At 40.6% G+C, this 22,897-nt stretch overlaps 1 protein-coding gene across 9 annotated transcripts in view; it reads left to right on the top strand.

Annotated features, from left to right (window-relative positions):
* The window catches only part of RUNX1T1 (RUNX1 partner transcriptional co-repressor 1), a 145,914-nt gene that overhangs the window by 113,036 nt on the left and 9,981 nt on the right, over nucleotides 1–22,897 (top strand). For 8 of the 9 annotated variants that reach the window (XM_048841203.2, XM_048841208.2, XM_048841202.2 and 5 more), the window contains 2 exons: nucleotides 4,955–5,023; nucleotides 13,106–13,296. In XM_048841203.2, coding sequence (XP_048697160.1) covers nucleotides 4,955–5,023; nucleotides 13,106–13,296 — 260 coding nt within the window. The remainder of the gene's footprint in view (nucleotides 1–4,954; nucleotides 5,024–13,105; nucleotides 13,297–22,897) is intronic. The other variant, XM_075125058.1, reaches the window with a different exon arrangement.

Genomic DNA, 22,897 nt, shown 5'->3' on the forward strand with positions numbered 1-22,897 from the left:
AGGCAGGGATAATCTTTATCCATGCGTTATACTGTTCCATGCTGGTGCTTGCCAAAATAATAATTGATAGAAAAGAAGAAATAGACCCTGCTACTGCATGCTGTAGGAAATACGCTTTTTTGGCTCAGTTAGTAATTTAGTACTTGTGTTTTTGAACCAGATTGTTACTAATTCTGTGCCTCAGGACCACAACTTTATACTCTACGGATTGTTATGATAAACATTTTAAAGAATGATGCTAGTTCAAAACTATGTTTAAGTAAAGTTGAAGATGGTGCAAGCCAATAAGCCTGGAAAATTGAAGTCTGATTCACCACTGCATTTCTCCAGTTTTACATCAGTGTAACTCCATTAACGTTACACTGGAATGACAGTTTTGAATTGGAACCCATGCAGCTGAGGCTGAATTCCAGTGTCTAGTCTTTATGGCATATCTCTACATCCATATCAGTCGTATGTAACCACTGAAGCTTGAAGCCCTTTTCAGCATTACTCATGATGTTCACTACAGTTTGCCAGCATGGATTAGGAAGAATGGACCCATTAGCGAGTCTGTTTCCTCACCTACATTGCAACCAGGGTTATAGCTACTAGAGACTGGTGTCAATCACGGTATTCTTAGGAAGTGGGGTTGTTGGACTTTGCCAGCAAGCCTCAATAGAAACAATGTGCTGCTAGCTCTGTACGTTTATTCTTAGGGTAGAATGAAGCAAAATATATACGTAAATATATTCCGTAGTTCAGACATAGTCAATAACTTGATGATGTAAAATGTTTATCCTTTTGATGGTTTGTGTGTCATAGCTTTCATTGTGACCACAGGCTCATTCTATCCACTGCAGAAGGAAGGCCAAATTTGGTGCTGCCATCCATTGCTGTTTTGAGCCAAATGAGATTAGATAGGTCCTTCAACGGCGATGTGTTCATCCCTTCATTATTTTGATTGCAGCTCTTGCAGTATTTATTACACAATGATAAGTGTGTCCATGCTGTTGTAAATTCAATCCATTTTCCATTTCTTCTTTCTCAAATGGATTGTCCTTTTTCATCATCTGGAAGATACCTTTTGCCTTAGTTTAGTCTTCCTACCCTTTTTTTTTTTAATTTCCTTATCACCATGTGATACCACGCATATATCTTTTATTTTTCCAACTTTTAGTTTCAGTGTCACTTTTCTTATTGAGCTTCTGTATTTGTTTCAGCTGTTTAAAAAATACCTCAATGTATTACTCTTTCAACACTGCTTTTGTTTCTGTAAAGTCAAAAGCCTCTAATGGCTGACAAAATGCTTGTGGTACTTGCTGAACTTCAGAACCTGGTTGGCTGGCTGTCAGTGATTTATGAACTGTTTCTGATGTCATGGTTGATTAAACTCCAGAAGTGAATACACCAGTGGTTACAAGAAAACCTTACATCACAATGACAATAGGCTGAGTTCTTGAGGTTATTTCCCTTCTTATGAAAGAAAACATCCAAGTTGCAACATAAGCAATCTTCCTTTTCTTCAGATATTTTAGAAAGAAATGTAAGTTGTAGCCATCCCTACCATCCAGTAGAGTGCCAGGAAAAACTCATTCTTGTTTTTGTATCTTTACCCCATCGGTGTTCATGTGAGGAAATCCAACTTTTCCTTTGACTTCATGGAGTCCAGTGTCTTTTTTCTCCTCAAAGAGATAAATTTCATATTAAAGGACAGTACTGTAAGACCTCCTTAGCTTTCATAATGTCCTTTATCTTACCTCATTTTCATCTGTTCACACACAAGTACTGGTTACAATGGTTTCATTTTTTAAGGAGTACAAATGTCCACTTAGAACTGCACTGGTAGCAAGAAATACTCAAACATTAGTTTACTTCATTGTTGTCTAAGTAAGTTCACTATTGTGAACTCATCCTGCTCTCACCATTCATCATAATTATATTATTATCTTGTACGAACTAACAAACGCTGTATTGTTTCTGGCATTTAAATCCTTTCCCACTTTAAATTTGTCTGATAATTTCACTCTCTTTGCTTGTTAGGGAGCTTTTTGTATGATTTCTGATTTCTGCAGTTCTGTCAATGATGCATTATTTTTCTTTATGACTTTTTCAATTTGATTTATATCTAATATTTTAGGACTGGGCTGTTGGGTTTTTGTGAGTAGTTTTTTGTGTTTCTTGCCAGATTTTCAAGTCCCCTACGTTTTTTATTTTGTTTTGTCTTTAATGAGCAACTCTTTTGAGGCTTCATCTTATGTCCCCCTTTTTTACTGTCCTTCAGTCACTTCCTGTTCTTTAGTTCCATGTAGACGTGTGTCTTGCTTTCCATGGAACTATCAGGGCTGACTTCAACATATCTACATTCATTATTTTTTTCTTATTTGGAAATGTGTTTCTTATTAGAATCATAAGTGCCCCTTTTTTTTTCCTTGTGTCCTGCTCCGAGCTGTGGCAGTCTCTCTCACAAGATCTTGGTTTAATTCTTCCTTACAACAAATCTCTTTTTATAAGTGACTTGCAGTTTGCATGTGAGCTTGATTGATCTTTGTATTTGGAAATTTTAACAATTAGCTGGCAACCTGGTCACTGATGTCACTGAAAGTCTTGTGTACCTAAAAGCCTAATACCACTTTCCTCTTTCATTTGCATTATTAGTAGTATCAATGGTGCAGTAGTGCTCAAAGGGCCTATTCAGACTTGTACCCCCAGTGGGCTGGGTTCTCTGTGAATACATGGTACCCGACCCAAATAACTGACAAACCAATTTCATACAAAACACAAGTGAGTGTGACAAACAAATGAGGGGAAAGTGGACAGAAGAGAAGACTTGTTTTGTGGTTTTAGGATCCATTGGTTCTTCATTTGCTCCCCAAGATACCTTTGCTGTATCTGATAATATCCCACAACTATTGTTCACTTCTGTTTGTACCATCAGCCAGAAACATGCTGACTTTGTACCAGTAATTTAGTATGTTCAAATTTAGTGAGTCTGAGCTCCCTGCCACCTAATCCTCCTCCCCTGAATCAAATGGAAAACTTCCAGTGAACTTATTTTCCGTGGAGAAGGCAGGGTGTAAGCAATAAGAAAGTTCTTGGTCACTGTACGCACACAAGATGGAGATCATCACAGAACATTGACGTGTATGATAATCAATAGGTTGATCCTGCAAATGAGTAACTTGGTGGAGTCTCACTCCCCTGAGTATAGTAAATGTATATGCATTCTTAGAATCAGTTCTGAGATTTTTTAATTACAGTATCATGGTGATTGGAGCTGCTTGAAAAGATGGATTGTAATTTTTGCAAAAATTTTCACTAAAATTACAGCTTTTTTATCAAAATCTCAAAATGTTCCATCCAGCTGTAATTGGTGAACTTTTATTCACACACCTTCCTTAGTGATGAACAGAACTGTAAAGAGAACTCTCTACTATCTGCTGGACATGAAACTATGAAACCAGCCATAGTCTATAGATATGTTCTCTTTCCCTGTTGTACATCACTTATGGGATGGTAAGCAATCTGCAATACCTTCACCTGGATGCTTAAAAGTCAGACTGATAACTGATAAGAATGTGGCATGAGTTGAACAATGCAGTAGTAACACCAGCAATGTTAAATAAAGTCTGTTTTCTTAATGAAGTTTTTTAAAAAAAGGTCTCATAGACAACCGTTACGTATATAGTACTATATGTACTTGTGTGCAAGTTAAAAACAAAACAACCCCTTTAGACACTACTGGCTCAACGTGCTAGTCGATAAATGCCTGTCTGCAAAAGACTGCTTTTAAACCATATACAGTATTGTCTACTAATAACTTTAAACCGTATTGGCATGTGTAGGAGAAAACTGTGTCAGAAGAACTATTCATGTGCACTTACTGGTTTTCAAAATCAAATATCAGATTTTTTTTTTTTTTACTCTTACCAGTACCATTTAAAAATGCTTATACTTTGTTATAGACTAGTTGTTTGCTAAACTGAATTACTTTAAATCCAAGTATTATTTCCTTTTCGGTCATGCAGGCAACAGAAAGCATCTTAAAGTTCTTTTTCTTTTCTTCTTATTTTTAAACACTCCTTTATTACTTTGAAAAATAGTTTAGAGGAAGGTTTTGGGGTTGTTTTGAAAGTTTGTTTAAAAAGAGAGCATTTTCCTTTGCTTTGTATGTTAAATTTTAGGCCAGAGCGAATTGTTGCATCCAAGTTTATGTAGGGCCTTATCCAAAGCCCTTTGAAGTATATGGAAAAAGCTCCTGTTGATTTCAGTGGGCCTAGAATCAAGCCCAGAGGCCAAACTATTAAAGACAAGAGCCTATAAAATGTGACCAGACTTTCAATGGGAGAAATGAAAATCAGGCCACTTTTTAGGGGTATGGATTTAGAAGCCTGATTTTCAGCTCCTATTTTTGAAAATGTTGCAGATAGATCCTATAGTGTTTGTTGAGATTTAGAGAAGTGTAGGTTTGGACATACAGAAATGCACCTTTCTTTATCTGTGAAAGGCTTATTTGATCATCAGTATCACATCTTGGATTTTTCTTCCTCTCAGCAGTAACAATTCTCTTTTTCATGGAAGTGCCAAATGCAAACTATTGCATTATTCTTTTCATAAGTATGATTACAAAGGAAGAAAAATGTCTATCCCTCAGTAGGGTTTGCAAAACCAGCCTTAAGAGGCTGGAAACTGTCATACATATCTGGCTTTAAACACTGTAAAACTAAAATAAAGTGAAATAGTAACAGCTTTGCTTGAGAGGAAACAGTAGAGTCTCAAACATTTAACTGGTCTAGGTGACATTTATGGGCTATGGCCATAGTGTTCTCTTTATTTTATATAAAGATAATACTCACATGTTTTTGTCTGACTAATAAACAAAGGGAAAGGGCATTTCTCTAAGCCTTGTTTAACGATTAAGCATTGCTTACAGTACTCTTTATTTTTCCCCACCCTATCCTGCTCCTTCTTGTAGAATCACATCGGGAATTCCTTCATAGGCCTGCTTCTGGATATGTGCCAGAGGAGATCTGGAAGAAAGCTGGTAAGAATTGTTTAAAAACATGAGCTTAGTGTTCTGGCAGCTGTGTGCAGTTGTTAATGCACTGATGTGAGGAATGAAAAGAAAGGGCTTACTAGTAACAAAAAGAAATTTTATTTAATAATCGTAAACTGGAACTGATCAGAACATGAAATAATCTTTATTATAAAAACATCTGCCACTACAGTTTAGGGGCTGTCAATATTTCCATTAAATAACCCAATTTTCAGGGGTTATAATGGCTTCAGGCTGAAACTTGATATACAAAAGTTTCCGTCTGTGAGCAATTTAAAAAAAATAAAGTTTGACAATTTTTTAAGTTTGAAGATTTCCACACCATTAACCTCCAAGGGAAAAGAAAACATAAATATGTACTTTTTTTAAAAAATGGAAAAATACAGAGTTGGGACTGTAATGTGAAAAAATGTGTAATATTTTGTGGCTATTAATCAACAGTGAGATGTCCGCTGTTAAACAGAGTAATTTCAAAGATGGATACAATGTTGCATCTGCACAACTGCGCTCATATTTGTACCAGCATATGCACACACTAAGTCCCTGATGTTGTGATCTGTTCTGCATTGGCAGAATTGTACAGAACTCCTTGAATTCCATGAAGCTTGGCATGAGCATGGGTTCACTGGAAGGGATGATATTGCTGTCGTGGGATGAAATCTTGGCTTCATTGAAGTCAACAGAAATGTTGCCATTGACTTCAAAGAAGCTAGGCTTTCATCCTCAGGGCGTGAGCTCAGCTACCAGTTTGTGTGCACTCAGGCCTGATTTTTGCATGTGCAAATGTCTGCTTGATTGTGCAAATGCTAGGGTGAAGGGGCACATTTATGTCCCATTGCTACTGCCTTTGATAAGGCGACCCATAATTTTAATGATTAAATGGCAGATTCAAGAGTTTCAGGATTTTCTACTTTGTCCTCTAACTGCTTTTTATTAGAGTTTTTATTTGTTCATTACAGAACAAAAATACACAATGTTATGAAGGCATATTGATGCAATAGTCATGTCATTTAATGTACTATGGATTCATCTTTTGGAATACACATTTGTTGATATATATTCAAGGCATATTTTATTTAGCTGTCACAGTTTATGCTATAACTAACACAACTCATTCAATCTACAATTTTGTCCGATGTCCAAAGGAAACTTAGCCCTGAAATGTGATGCTGTGGTATGTCAGTGGCATGTTTGTTTCATTTTTCCTTTATTTATGGTAGTATCTTAATTTAAAAATAAACCCCATCATTTACAGCAATCTTATATGGAGGAATTTCTGAAATTGAAACTTTATTCTTCATAGGATCCTAGGTTTTGCTGCTTGGCAAATTCTGTAAACTTGACATATCAAATTATTTGCAATTCCTAGACACAGGAAAGTAGAAGAAGAATGGTGTTTCACTCTTTACTAGAGATGGCCTAGAGCTGCAAAATTTGTCTTTGTAATCAAATTTCAAACATTCTCAAGCTCTGGGTCCAGATCATCAACTGGTGTGAAAGGAGCTGTGTCAGTTTACACATTATGAACATTTGTCCTGTTGGGTTGTTTTGGATCTGGGATTTTGATTCAGACCTGGTTCTAGTCCCAACTCTGTTTTCATTCTTACATGGATTTAAATTGGATCCTTAATGTTAACTGAACATATTTTTTGATTGAGAGAATCATAAATAAGATGTCTATAACCACTGTCTAGCTCTGCAAGAAGAAGGACCGGAGACCCTGGACGTGGTTTAATTAGTCTTCAATTTTATTCCTAAATGTCTGAGAGTACCCAGCAGGTAAAATTGTACAGTGCAGGTAGTTCCATAATCATTTACATATATCTGGGGGGCTGCTGGCAATCCTTTCCCTTGCCCGTCCTGCTTCCCAGACAAGCTGCTGTTGTGATCTTGCCACAACCACCTCATCAAATGAGGGTTAAGAGGGCTATAAAGGAGAGGTGACTGATTCCCTGCCAGTCATAGGAGTCTCCAACTTCTCCTATTTCTGCTCCTTTAAAAAATACCTCCTTTAAATCCTTTCCCAGTCCATTTTATCTGATCATTGTATCCATTTCCTACGGAGTACCTGCACTGGACATCTGCCCCAAGTTTACAGAATGAGTTGTGACACCATAGTTTAACGTCCATTTTGTGGTTATTTTGCCCCCACTAAGCCCCCAGCCCACTTTGGGGATGGCGAAAAACCCCACCTTGCCTTGACCAATCTGACGATGAGGGACAAATTCCTTCCCAGCTGACTTGATATGAATCTGCCCCCATGTAGCTGGTAACTCTTTGGCTCTCTAGTCCTTGAGGGGCCAACACAGCTGCTCCGACAAGCCAGATAAAAGGGCCCCATCGCTTAATGTGTGGTGAGGTCATTGTGCTGCTTTTCTGCTAGTCACATATGTGTCTGCTATCCTTATCTAGTAAGGTCACAAAACCTGCAGCCTTTTTCAAAAGTAAATTTTAGGCTTACATTTTCAAAAGTGCCTACTAATGTTGGGTGCATCCATTTCTGAGTGACCAACTTGAGACACTGAAGGCCTCAATAAAGAGGTATTGAGCACACACAACTCCAGCTGAAGTCAAAAGATTTAGGGATTAAGCACTTTGAACATCAGGCATAGCTGTCTCCAGTTGGGCATCAAAAATTAGTGAGCAACTTCTACAAGTTTAAAGTCCAGGGCTTTATTCCAGCAAATCATGTATGTGAACATGTGCTTAGCTTGTGGACTTCACTAGGACTAGCTATTTCAGGGGTGGCCAACCTGAGCCTGAGAAGGAGCGAGAATTTACGAATGTACATTGCTAACGAGTCACAGTAATACGTCAGCAGCCCCCCATCAGCTCCCCCACTCCGCTCCCAGTGCCTCCTGCCCACCGGCAGCCCCACCGATCAGTGCCTCCCGATCAGCTGTTTCGTGGCGTGCAGGAGGCTCTGGGAGGGATGGGGGAGGAGCGAGGGCATAGCAGGCTCAGGGGAGGGGGCAGGAAGGGGTGGAGTGGGGGCAGGGCCTGTGGCAGAGCCAGTGGTTGAGCAGTGAGCACCCCCCGGCACATTGGAAAGTTGGCGCCTGTAGCTCCTGCCCCGGAGTTGGTGTCTATACAAGGAGCCGCATATTAACTTCTGAAGAGCCGCCATGTGGCTCCGGAGCCACAGGATGGACACCCCTGAGCTACATGCTTAAAGTTAAGCACATGCTTACATGATTGTTGGAGCAAGATTAGCATGCTCAGCATCTTGTAGGCTCGAGCCATAACAACCCAATTCAGCCCCCATAAAAGTCCATTGAAAGAATGCCATTGATTTCAGTATGTAAGGTCAGGCCCAAAAGACTCTGTGTCAAGTAGAGAGTACTCATGCAAGCAGTCCTATTAAATGCCTCTCTTTCTGGGGCTGCTCACGTAGAATCATAGAATATCAGGTTGGAAGGGACCTCAGGAGGTCATCTAGTCCAACCCCCTGCTCAAAGCAGGGCCAATCCCCAATCTTTGCCCCAGATCCGTAAATGGCCCCCTCAAGGATTGAACTCTCAACCCTGGGTTTAGCAGGCCAATGCTGAAACCACTGAAGCTCAGCATGAGTGAATGTTGTAACTGAACTCATAAATAAACACTAAACAGGCACCCAAATGATTAGCAGTTGTGAGGAAATTAAGAGGTCTTATACATATATTTCTTAGACTTATGTGCGTCCTTAGCCACATTTTTCATGCTTTCTGATATTTGAAACTAATCACCCTTTCCCTCTCTGGAAGGGAAGTGGTAGCTTATTCCACTATTATTGTTTTTCTGCGGGAAGACAAATATCGTCTGTCTAGGAAAGTAAAATCTCTTCTTATAGTGTCCATAACTGCCCTTAGGCTATTGTCCCGGTAACAGGGGTTTTATTTTGAACTGTGACCATCAGATCTGCAGTGCCTCACTGTCCACAAAGCCTTACTCCTGGGGAGATTCTGCATGACTACGAGCCCACAGAAAACAACAGCCTCCCTGCAGAATTCCTGTGCTTTCCTGCAGAAAACGGCCTGCCGGGGAAGGGGTGGGGAAGACCATGGGCGCAGGGGTTTTGGGGGTGGGGGGTTGCCCCCTCCAAACAGAGGTGAGGTATGGGGGGCACACAGGGTTATGTGCCAATACCGCTTCCCCTCATTTCTGCAAGTGCAGAGCTGCCCAGCTGAAGGAGGCTTCCTCTCTGCTCTGCTGACTCTGCAGCAGAATGCTGCCTCCTGGGTCCTAGTGCCAGTCAGTCAATGATTCTGTGTGCTGGGAGCTTTCCTGTTTTCTGTGCAACAGTGAGTGTCTGTGGTGGGGCTGAGTAAGGGAGGGGGGAATGAGGGAAGGGAGGTGGGGAAAGAGGCAGTGGGGAAGGAAGGATGTGTGGAATAGGGGAGGGGAGGGAAATGTGGGAGCGAGGAGAGGGGAAATGGAGAAGGAGAGGGGAATCGGGGGGGAGGGGGGTGCTGGGAGGAGGAGCGGGAGCCTGGCATGCAGCATCCCCTTGGCAGCAGCTGGGGCTCCCCCTTTAAGCAGGCCCTTCGAACCCTCACCCTGAGAAGCCCTACCACCCTACACCTGGACCCCTCTGACGACCTCCAACCAGCTGCACCTGGACCCCCAACCCATCAAGCCCCACTCCCCCAGCATCTGCCCCCTCCCTACTGAGCCCTCCCACAACCAGACCCCCCCTCTGCTGAGCCCCAACCACCTTCACTTGGATCTCCTGCACAGTCCCGTTGCCCCTGCACCTGGAACTCCCCAATGAACCCCTGTGCATCCAGATCTCTCACTGAGTTTCCCATGCCCAGATTGCCCCACACAGAAACCTCTCACCCCACACCTGGATCCTCTCACACTAAGTCCCTCCACACTTGTATCCTGCTGGGCTGAGCCTACCCATGCACACCTGGTGCACCTGGCGCAGAGAAGCAGGGCACCAGAGTGCTTATGGGGCAGGCCTAGGACTTTCACTGTGTCAGGGTCAGGTGCAGCTTCATTGCCGAGTCCCTTTACCAGGGAAGGTGGGGGCTTCATCTCCCACCTCAATGCAGTCAGTGGCCTGTGCTCTCCACTACTGTGCTGGACCCACATTTATTTACTGACAAAATTTGCAGAATTTTAAAATATTGTGTTCATATTTTTTAATTTTTTCATGCAGAATTCCCTCAGAGTAATAAAACACTTCCAACTATTATGGGTTATCTATAATAATAGAATGTGCAGCTAATAAGTTTGGAATATTTGGAAGAATAGTTTTCTTTAGAGGTAGAGTCATGTATTTGTACAGCACTGAAACACTGTTATTGCTTTGTGATTGAAAAAACTAAATAAGCTTTTCTCTCTTTTTGGCTTTGTTTGTGGTTATATTAATACAATCAGATATCACACCTGATATATCAGCTCTCTATTTATATAATCAAATATAACTGAAAACCCAAAATTTGTAGTTCATCCAAACCCGGAGACATTTTCACTCTGCCCCACTTGTGGTCTCTAGAATGTTTTAAAACACTTTGACGACACCATTTGAGCCTTTGAGTAAGTTTTGACAATACAGAATTAGATTATAAACAATAGTAACTGAACCTATTTCCTCCCACCTTATGTACAGCAATCAAAATAAAAACAGTTTATCAGAATAAATGTGTATAAAGCATTGAACTAGGAAATCTCTGTTAAATCTTGTAAAAACAGTTTAAACTGGGATTTCTAACCACTGCAAACTTCTCAATTTAGATTAAGATTTGATGAGATTAAATAGTGCAGTGAAAGTGCCTCAGACACATTTAAAAATATTTTCATTCATAGCAAATGCCATAAAGACTACAGATTTTTCTCACAAAAAATCAGCTTTGTTAATAACTGTGGTTCATAAAATGCAAAAGGTCTGTATTTAAGTTGCCTCAATTTTATAAAAATGGTAATAAAACTGCATCTGTATGTTTGCTGCTGTGTATTTCTTTTCAAAGGATCAGAGAATGTTTGCAGTTGGTAATAAATATTCAAGCACCTTGCAAATGTCCTACCAATTCCCTTTGCTGATCTGTGTGTGCCTGTGGGACTAGAATAGGAATGCATAATTTAAATATAAATTGCCTTATTTGCATATACAATTAGTCAAGCTGCAGCTTTGATCGTAAGCAAAAATTATTGTCCTGTATTGCCACTTAGATAGAATTTTAATTCACCTTGAATATTCAAAGTAAATTAAGCCCTGGTTGTATAGTTGAAGGGTATGATTTTCCCCTTTCCCTATGCCCTCCCCACAAACAACATTTATGGTATGGTAATATAAAGGCATATTTTCAGTCTCATAAAAATAAAGGCATAAGTTTTATCTCTAATTTTATTTCTTTCCTCTCCAAAACTTCAATTTAAACATATCTCTTTGGAGCAGAGACTGTTTATTCTTACGTGTATGTACAGAGCCTAGTTCAATAGGCACCAGTGTAACAGAAATAGTTATTATTTTGAACAGGTTCAAATAAAGTCAATATGCGTCATTTGGATTATGCATTAGTACTTTAAAATTAGGATTATTCATGGTAATACAATAATTTTAAAAATTTGCTTCTTTAAATGATGCTACTATAACAAAGCAAATGACATCAAGTGTTGGGATTACTAACTGCAAATGTAGAGCTCTAAGTTGGGAAAGTTGTGGATTTCCCACTCTTGTATATACACACACGTATGTGAAATACTGAACAAAACCCAAAGTAACCATAGCACATTTGTAACTCTTACATTTTTAATCTACAGTCAGACATTTTTATTAGGAATCTATGTTTTTAATTAGACAGAACATTTAATTAAGGTGCTTTTTAAGTGGGTGAAACAATTAAGTGCAAACACTTGAGTGAAACATGTCATAATTAGTTTTAATAGAGTGTTAATTGGTACTAGGTTTGCCAAGTTAATAATTACTGCTTATTAAATTTTCAATTAATCATTGTCATTTTGCTTTGAATAAAGATGAAAATTAGATAAACTAATTCAGGGGGAGGATGGTTTCCTTGTTAATTAGAGCAGTTAATTTTTTAAAAAAGAAATTACTTGTTTTAGTTGTCAGTTGAAAGCTTGTATATTAGTAAAATCTTTGCATTCTTCTTGCATCAAAAACTGAATAACCAATTCATGACAACTCATGTTTTCCAGGGTAGCCTAGTAGAATGTATTACACTAATTCATACTGGATAATTTAATTGCAGTGATTTATATCTGCCTAAGACAACACTAAGGCTCTGATTTTAACAAATCAGTTATGCACATGTTTAAGTATGTGCCTACTTCCGGTTGACTTAAATGTGCTGAAGTGACTTGCTGAATCAGAGCCTAATTCTTCAAAATATGAATGTTGGTTTGAAACAAAGATCAATTGGTAAGAACTAAAACAAAAAAGCAATGCGTTTAGACACAAAACAGGAAACATTGAAACTTAGCTTTTGCATTAGAAAACTACATATTCAGGAAATGACTTTAGAAGCACTAAAGTTAGATTCTCTGTTTATCAATGACTTTGTTTTAAGGGGTGTATTAACTCTGAGCACCTTTTCATTATACTCTACAATGGGTTTTTATATACCAGAGAACCCATCAATGCCTTTAAGGGTGTGTATACCAGTGTCCTGCCCTGGTTTACAGAAGCTTAAAACCAGAATGTTACTTATTATTATTAATTAATTATTTGTATTATCATAGTGCCTAGAGTTTAAAATGTTCACAGTGTCATTTCTCAATTAGTTACTTTCATAGAATTCTTTCATAAATCTAGTCCTCTGCAGAACACATTTTTCAAGCAAAATATTCAGAAAGATACAAAAGGATAAATTGGAGATCAGCAACAGCTAGACTTTTATATGGCCCACCATTTATTATCTGAGCACTTCATGTACTCCTCAGATGACAGGGAAGTAGAAGGAGGGAATAGGTCATAGGGACTCAGTTTCATCCTTATCCTACTTCAGGAAGTGATGAGGCATGCTATTAGCAGGATATATGCTTCCTTCGTGCATTGTTCCCTCTAATCAAACAGTCCTGTACCAAACCTATTGTGCTGATGAAGACTTCTTGCCTTGTTTGTAGAGGAAGCAGTCAATGAAGTAAAACGTCAGGCGATGACAGAGTTGCAAAAGGCAGTGTCAGAGGCAGAACGGAAAGCCCACGACATGATCACTACAGAGAGAGCTAAAATGGAGCGCACTGTTGCAGAAGCCAAGCGACAGGCTGCAGAGGATGCATTAGCTGTTATCAATCAACAGGAAGATTCAAGTGAGGTAAGGAGTTCCGTAGGAGGCAGCACCGGCTGTAGGCACCAGCAAAGCAAGCCCATGCTTGGGGCGGCACAATTCCAGGGGTGGCATCCCAGCCAGCCTTTTTTTTTTTTTGCAAATTTTTTGCTTAGGGCGGCAAAACACCTAGAGCCGGCCCTGGTAGGAGGGGAGTCATCTCAAAGTTTACTCCAAAATATACCAAAGCGGAGCCTCGTTGTCAGAGTTTGAACCCACCCAGCTTCCTGCAATAAAGAATTAATACTCAATTTTTTTTCATTTTTTGGTTTTTTTTGTTTACCTTTGTCTAAGAACATAAGAATGACCATACTGGATCAGAACCAAGGTTCATCTAGCCCAGTATCCTGTCTGCCAACCGTGGCCAGCAATTGCTTCAGAAGAAAAGTCTGAAATGGCTTTAAACTGATTGGGGGCAGGAGAATGAGACTATAAGAATAATGCAGTGATGGGAATATAGTCTGTATATTTTCCATTTACTTTAAGGGTAAAATTAAAATACTTTAAAATAACACAATCTACTTAAAATTGGTGGTTGAAATAACATTCAATGAACAATGATAAATAGTAAAAAGACAAGGAGGACTTGTGGCACCTTAGAGAGTAACCAATTTATCTGAGTATAAGCTTTCGTGAGCTACAGCAACATCCACTGAATGCATCCGATGAAGTGAGCTGTAGCTCACGAAAGCTTATGCTCAAATAAATTGGTTAGTCTCTAAGGTGCCACTAGTACTCCTGTTCTTTTTGTGAATACAGACTAACAGGGCTGCTACTCTGAAACCAATGATAAATAATGAAATTCTAATGTCCCCAAAATAAGTGACATTTATTTAGGCTTTTTGTTTGTTTGTTTTTGGGGGGTTTTTTTTGCAAAGGGAGGGAGTTTGTGTAGACATGATCAGCACAGAACTAGATTCCTGGAAGAAAAAGATGTGTATGCAGAGTTACAAGAATGTTTCCTTGATTAGAATTTATTATTTCAGCTATAGAGATTATGTGTGAGCTGAAGGGCGGGACAAACAGCATCTGGCAAGAAAAAAATAGAATGAAAGAGCGACAGAGTAAAATAGGAATGAGCATGGTAAACCTCAATTCAGACTTGAACATGATAGTGGAAGCTTTGAATTCTTGTGGTATGGGACATATGGCAGCATATATAGCAGGAAGTCAGGATTGAAAGAACAATAGACTTATTGCCAGTGCTGAAGTGTTTTGGATACAATGAAATCCTATGTCATTTAGAGAAGAAAGAAACATTAACATCATGTGGAAAGGAAACTCATGATTAAAAATGCCCTTATAAACTGTTGCTAAATTTGTGAAAGCCACTTTAACAGCCATTTCAAAATAAAGTATGGTAACCAGAGAACATTGCTCTCATAAACTATTGGTCTGATTGGGAGATGTTAAAAAAATGTAGAAAAGCATGTTTTTATACAATTTCTATATCACAGGGAATTGGCAAACTATTAGGTGTGTTGTATCGCATTATATATGAATGTTTATTCATGTACACTATTGCAAAAGCATTTTAATTACTGCATTTGCTAGTAATCTAGAAGAATGATTTAGGTTGAAGAGATTCAGATTAGGTAGTTGCACCATGCTGAAAGAACTGGAAAAAATCACAAGCTGATAAATCAGTGGCATGCTGCAATACATAGCCATAATTTGAGGGAGCATAAGAATTTAATTCATACCAGACTTCTCTGGAGATGAAAGACCATTGTGGGAGCATTGGATGCCCAGAGTTTGTCCATAATATATAACAGATGAATAACAAGAAGACAAAAGGAATTAATTTTCAGCATCTGAAAGTTTCTCAGGAAAAGAGAGACTAAGGGAAGTGTAGGCAGTCTTTAAGTACTAACTATTCCATTGCAGAATTAAATGAGACATAAATTCAAATTATTGGCATTTTGTAGCTAAGATATTCAAGGGCATTTTCCCCCTCGTATATTCGCATAAAGGGTATTTGTCTGACATATTGTCTGACAGCTATGATCATTAAACTGCTATCATTTTCATGTGTAAATACGAATGATTCCTATTATGAAAGCTGAAATTCCAAAGGTAAATGCCTAAGAGGAAATTGTAAAGTTAATCTGTTTAGTGATCAATGTAACACCTGTTGTCTGCCAATATACGCAGACCATTCTCCTCCAAAGAAGTGTGCATCCAAAGGAATTCACACTGGGCATTTTTGTTCAAATTCTCCTGCATTCCTGAATGGTAGCACTTCTGGCAGTGGCAACATAGGATCAGCCATCTCTATCTAACATTATAGTTTCATTTCCAGAGCTATTGTTTACTGGGATGTTAATTTCCTAGAAATATAAATTTTAAAAGTTTTCCTTTAGCCTGGTTCCAAAGGGATGTGGATAAAAAGTATATCCATTCTACCCCGGAGCCTGTGAATAAACATTATTTGCAGGCCTCTAAATTCATCCCATCTCCAGTCAACTGGCAAGATCAGATCAGATTTTAAAAATCTATTTGAAAAACAAAGCTAGTGGCCTGGTCCTGCAGTCTTTACTCAGGCAATGCATTCTAAGTAACGGTCCCTTTTTGGAGACAGGGTGACTAAGTGAACGAAATTTGTGTCTGCCAGATTAGAGATCTGAGGCCAAATCCTAACCCTACTGCAATGGTGTACGGGAACCATACCTATCTTATAGTTTACGTAGTCTAGCACTGTCCATTATAAGCCTCTGTTTTCAGTTGCTTGTAATTTATCAAACTGTAGCCATTTGGGGTCAAATTTACTCTTGTTGGAATGTTTTTTTTTAAGGTGATGTAAAAATGGTTCAGCCATTTCCAAGAATGAGGTTAGTGGAAAATAGGTAGTTTTGCCCATGTTGAAACATGTTTACAACTTTTTTTCCTTTTTGGAAAAGATTTAGGTCCTTTAGGGTTCAAAGAAAAAACTTGAAATTTGCTCTGGGGTCAGAGAGGAATCTTTTGATCTCTCTGTGAGACTCCATTCTGTTTTGGACCAGATAGAAATCTACTGAAGATTATATCTTTACATGTTCAGTAGAACTTGTTAGAGACATGTTGCTAAAATCTCTAAAATTACATGTGTACTGTACATGCTTCAGCCAGACACAATTCCTTGTGTGCCAACTGCACTGAGCATGCTCCTAGGGACAGATCTCTAGACAGCAGGTTGTTGTTGCTCCCACCCTTTAGACATACAGGAAGGCAAGGTGAACACCATGAGGAGACTAAATTCTAATCACAGCTCTTTCCACTAGCTGGTGGTGAACTGGTGTTAATTCTGTGTACTTCACAGCCCTTATAATTAGAGCCCTGCATGGATACAAAATTTGCATCTGATCCACAATCCACAAAAATTATCCGTGGATATTCGCAATCCTTGAATGTGGATGGATATTCATGGACATAAAGCAGATATCCGTGGATTTTCAGGTCTCTACTAACAGCTCCACAGGTCACCATGCACCAGTGGTGCAAGGCTGTGCCAAGCCCCCAACCCTCAACCGCCCTCCACTTCTCCCCAGAGACCTCCTGCCCTACCACCCACCCACTCTATCTTCGCCATACCTCCTTCCCCACTCCAGGAAGGGAGGCTAAAATCCTGGGCCGTCATGTGCAGTGCCGCCCTCCCAGTCGGGGACTTCGATACCCCTATGCAGGTGTAGCAGCTTTAATATATGCAACTATTCTCCTCGCCGTGTCTGCTGTTGCCACCCGCTAGTTTAAATTACAACCGCACCTCTTTAAATTGGCGCTTTGCTCGCTGGGCAGGAGCACACGGTCGCACTCCCTTCTGGGAGCTGTAGTTTTCATCCTCTGTCAGAGCAAACTGGGGACTATAACTTCCAGAATACCCAGTGGGATATTGCTGCTGCGGTGTGATTCAGAGAGACGAGCTGGAGCCTGAGGGCTGGGTGACAGCCACTCCATTTGGGTGAGTGTGTGCTGCAGAGTCCTGCTTGGGTACAAAATTTGTATCTGCATCCAAGCTGTGAGCCACAAAAATGGTCCATGGATATCTGCATCCGTGGATGTGGATATCCACGGATTTGCGGGGCTCTATTTTTAATTGAGCAAGGCCTCAATGCCCATAGTTCAAGACACTGGCAGCTATAATTTCTCAGCTTTGTATAGATGGGGTAACTGAGAGTTATAAAAGGTCACTTCTGGTAGAGCTGGGAATCAAACTCGGGGCCAATTTCTTTTCTGTGCCCAGAGGTGCCACTCAAAAGGAGCAGCCCAGGAATGGAGTGGACAAAAGTGGCTTTAACCCATCTTTGCACCTTCCTGGTTCTAGGCTGCTCAAGGGGTGATGAAGCCCTCAGCCTACATTAGTCCAGTTTACAGTAGCCTTACTTAGCTGCTCATCGGCTTCACCAGTCTGGAATGCAGACATCTCTGACCACTCCCCATTCTGCCCCTGGCATGACCCTATTTATAAGACTGCGGGTGACATCAGTGTAGGGCCACATTAATCAGCTGTACTCTACCCGTGACTGGGAAAAATTCTCCCAATGGCAGCTGTACTCCTTTGGTCCCTGTACACCACTGGAGTGGAGTTAGGATTTGACCTCAGATTTCTAAGCTGGCAGCCACACGTTGTATCTACTCAGCCACCTTTTCTTCAGAAAGGGCTTGTTACTTACAATGCATTTATATATTGTTTGGCACAATGGTTGAGGCCACATGGTGCTACTGCGGTAGGAATGCTTAATGGTAAAATGTACACACCTGACTGTGCTCTCTGTAACCACTTGGGCACATTCTCTTCCTGAGCCAGGAATAGAGCATACGGCCTAAAGTTCCTGATTCCCTACATTCCTCCGCTGTCAAACACATAGTTGTGCAAGTCACTGAACAAAGTCTGGTTCACATCGCTCTCTGGTGCCTGATCCACACAAAGGATAACATCTTACTCCTGCTACTAAACTATGCCAGGTCAACACTGTAGATACAATTGCCTGGGTTCCAATGCTGCTGATGACCCAGTTGTGGGGGGAATGGAGTCAATATGATTTCACACAATGGAATTTGTTTTTTCAGTTTGCTAAGAACATTCAGACTGTTAAGTAAAAATCCCAAAAGTTAGGGTATGCCAGATTTAAGGTTGCTCATACAACCTGTGGTTCCCGAGAGCATATGCAATATGATAGTCTTTCATTACATGATCATACGCTATTTGATCTCATGACCCGTGTCTCTTACTGGCATTTCCTAACTTTTGAGTGTTTGATTTTACAACCTTTAACATTTGTATTAAGTCTTGGAGCAAACTACCCCGGCATAGCTTTTTCTATATACAGCAGAACCTCAGAGTTACAGACACCTCAGGAATGGAGGTTGTCCGTAACTCTGAAATGTTCATTAACTCTGAACAAAGTGCAGTTCAGGCTCCAGTTCCAGCAGCTGATGCTACCAGCACTCCCAGCTATCTTCGAGACACCACTGACTTCCTGAGGAAACTACAGTCCATTGGTGATCTTCCTGAAAACACCATCCTGGCCACTATGGATGTAGAAGCCCTCTACACCAACATTCCACACAAAGATGGACTACAAGCCATCAGGAACAGTATCCCTGATAATGTCATGGCAAACCTGGTGGCTGAATTGTGTGACTTTGTCCTCACCCATAACTATTTCATATTTGGGGACAATGTATACCTTCAAATCAGCGGCACTTCTATGGGTACCCGCATGGCCCCACAGTATGCCAACATTTTTATGGCTGACTTAGCACAACGCTTCCTTAGCTCTCGTCCCCTAATGTCCCTACTCTACTTGCACTACATTGATGACATTTTCATCATCCGGACACATGGAAAAGAAGCCCTTGAGGAATTCCACCATGATTTCAACAATTTCCATCAACCTCAGCCTGAACCAGTCCACACAAGAGACCCTGAACACTATGGTGCTAATAAACAATGGTCACATAAACACCACCCTATACCGGAAACCTACTGACCGCTATTCCTACCTACATGCCTTCAGCTCTTATCCGGACCACACCACATGATCCATTGTCTACAGCCAAGCTCTACGATACAACCGCATTTGCTCCAACCCCTCAGACAGAGACAAACACCTACAAGATCTCTATCAAGCATTCTTACAACTACAATACCTACCTGCTGAAGTGGAGAAACAGACTGACAGAGCCAGGAGAGTACCCAGAAGTCACCTACTACAGGACAGCCCCAACAAAGAAAATAACAGAACGTCACTAGCCATCACCTTCAGCCCCCAACTAAAACCTCTCCAACACATCATCAAGGATCTACAACCTATCCTGAAGGACAACCCATCACTCTCACAGATCTTGGGAGACAGGCCAGTCCTTGCTTACAGACAGCTCCTCAACCTGAAGCAAATACTCACCAGCAACCGCACACCACACAACAGAACCACTAACCCAGGAACCTATCCTTGCAACAAAGCCCGTTGCCAACTGTGTCCACATATCTATTCAGGGGACACCATCATAGGGCCTAATCACATCAGCCACACTATCAGAGGCTCGTTCAGCTGCACATCTACCAATGTGATATATGCCATCGTGTGCCAGCAATGCCCCTCTGCCATGTACATTGGTCAAACTGGACAGTCACTACGTAAAAGAATAAATGGACACAAATCAGACGTCAAGAATTATAACATTCAAAAACCAGTTGGAGAACACTTCAATCTCTTTGGTCAATCGATTACAGACCTAAAAGTTGCAATTCTTCAACAAAAAAACTTCAAAAACAGGCTCCAACGAGAGACTGCTGAATTGGAATTAATTTGCAAACTGGATACAATTAACTTAGTCTTGAATAGAGACTGGGAGTGGATGGGTCATTACACAAAGTAAAACTATTTCCCCATGTTTATTCCCCACCCCCACTCCACAGTGTTACTCAGACGCTCTTGTCAACTGCTGGAAATAGCCCACCTTGATTATCACTACAAAAGGTTCCGCGCCCCCTCCCTCTGCCCCCCGCTCTCCTGCTGGTAATATCTCACCTTAAGTGATCACTCTCGTTACAGTGTGTATGTTAACACCCATTGTTTCATGGTCTCTATGTATATAAATCTCCCCACTGTATTTTCCACTGAGTGCATCCGATGAAGTGAGCTGTAGCTCACAAAAGCTTATGCTCAAATAAATTGGTTAGTCTCTAAGGTGCCACAAGTACTCCTTTTCTTTTTGTGAATACAGACTAACACAACTGCTACTCTGAAACTCCTCAGTGTGGGCAGCTTCCTTGCAGACAGCTTCTTTCCCTGGGTCGGAGTGCAACCTTGTCCCCCTTCCGGCCCAGGGTATGTGGGGAAAACAGACCCCAGCACTGCTCCTGCTCTGCCAGCTGCCTTGGGCTGGCAGTCCCAGCGTCTTCACTCCTAGATGTAAGTGGCTGCCCCACGCGTGGAGGAGGGGGTGAAGATGGGGGGAGGGGGACAGTCAGCCCAGATGTGCCTACCTTTAAGATCGTTTGGGGTTTTTTGTTGTTGTTGTTGTTTTCTCTCTGCTGCTGCCTGATTGGTTACTTCCAGTTTCACATTTGTTGACTGGCCAGTCCGTAACTCTGGTGTTAGGTATCTCTGAGGCTTTACTGCATGTCATAATCATCCCAGGACTTTGTTAGGGTTTCCAGAGGCTTTTTTGACCAATCAAACAAGAAAAACTACTGTTTTGCAAGAGAATAGAATCAAGCTGAACAATGAGGTGAGGAGAGTAAAGCAATGGGAGTTGCAGGCAGTGAGAGGAGATTCAGTAGTAAAAGTTAAGTTCCTCAACAATGAGGAAGAAGTAATAAGCAGCAAAGATACAATGTGGAGGAAGTAACCAGTCAGGACCACCCATCTCATTAAAGTGAGCTTATTGTCATGTACTCTCATTAATGTTGGTCCAGTATGAAGGATCTAGTCATGTGAAACCAAACACTGTGGAAAGTGCTGACTAGGGTTTGAGGAGGGAGTGCGATGTAGGAGAAGATCTCAGTTTTAAGAAGTGGCCCACAATATTTTGAGAAATGTGAGACACACAGCATTGTAGTATTTCCTTTTTATTTCTCCACTGACCGGATTCCCTGTCAGATGGCACTTTTTGCTTTAATTTGAATTGTTCTTATTTATTGAGTAATGCCATTACTTCAGTGCCTATATTGTATTTAAAATGGAAGATCTCCATAAACCTTGAGATTGGCTTGCACTCATCTATTGTTTTTTTTTATGGGGAGAATTCCAAGGAATTGTACAGATCCTGGGCTAGAAGTACACCACAGCCTCTTAGGGATAGTATGTTTAAAAGCAAAAAGACAGAAGCAGGCCTACCTGTCAGCATGACTATTTCAGAACCACAAATTATTTCTTTACTACTTCCTTACAATTACAGAAAAGGAAACTAGGCAAAGGATGATCCGTTCATCAGTAGCTGATTTGGCTAAGAACCAAAACATATGTGAGCAGCTAGTCCTTAATGACTGCTGTGCTTGCTTTGGCTGTAACATACCGTTGTGCAAATCAGTTTTAATAGTAAGGGTGAACAGCTTAGCAAAGAGACATAGTAAACTTACTGGCCAGATTATTGAAAAAATTAAAACATCTGTCTCTGCTCCAATATAAAATGCCACTGAAAAATCTAACACTCGTGGTGTTCTTCACCACTCTGAAGGGGAAAAAACATGGATATGATAGTTCACTCCAGTTGACACAGATGCTTTCTTTGTTCAGACAGCTGCTTAGATAAAACAAAATGTGTAACTGGTCCAACACTGCTTTGAAGGATTGTGTAGAGTTAATGCTTGTTTACATTATCGAGTTCTATGGTGTGTCTGAATATTACACTTATATGACATATAAGGGGAGAGAGATAGCTCAGTGGTTTGAGCATTGGCCTGCTAAACCCAGGGTTGTGAGTTCAATCCTTGAGGGGGCCATTTAGGGATCTGGGGCAAAAATTGGGGATTGGTCCTGCTTTGAGCAGGGGGTTGGACTAAATGACCTCCTGAGGTCCCTTCCAAGCCTGATATTCTATGACATGCTTGTGAACACAAAGGGGCATGGTCTATGCTGACTGGTCAGGATTGTGTCATGTAACTTGACAACTCACACTCATGTTTGAACCATAAAAGGTAATGTACACCAGCCTGATTTCTATGCCTGTTGCACACTAAACACATTTACATGCTAACATATTTTATTTGTGGTGGTCACAACTTGGATTTCTAAACAATAAAACATCAATGGCTTGGGTAAACCCTGAGTATTTAGCTATCACCTGTTACTTAATCCCAGACTTCTGCAGCTTGGAGACAGCTTTGCATGTGGTGGTGTATTAGGGTGACCAGACAGCAAAATGTGAAAAATCAGGACAGTGGGTGTGGGGAAATAGGAGCCTAGATAAGAAAAAGACCCAAAAAGATTTTATAGGACTGTCCCTATAAAATCGGGACATCTGGTCACCCTATGGTGTATTTTGGCACTTTTAAAATCCCTACCTATCGTGGCTATGTGAGTTAGGAGCACAAATCACATAGACTTTCAATGGGACTTGGGTGGACTTTTCAAAAGTGCCTAGGTCCCATTAAAAATCAATAGGA

The sequence above is a fragment of the Caretta caretta genome, chromosome 2 (assembly GCF_965140235.1).
Source record: "Caretta caretta isolate rCarCar2 chromosome 2, rCarCar1.hap1, whole genome shotgun sequence".
NCBI classification, from domain to species: Eukaryota; Metazoa; Chordata; order Testudines; family Cheloniidae; genus Caretta; species Caretta caretta.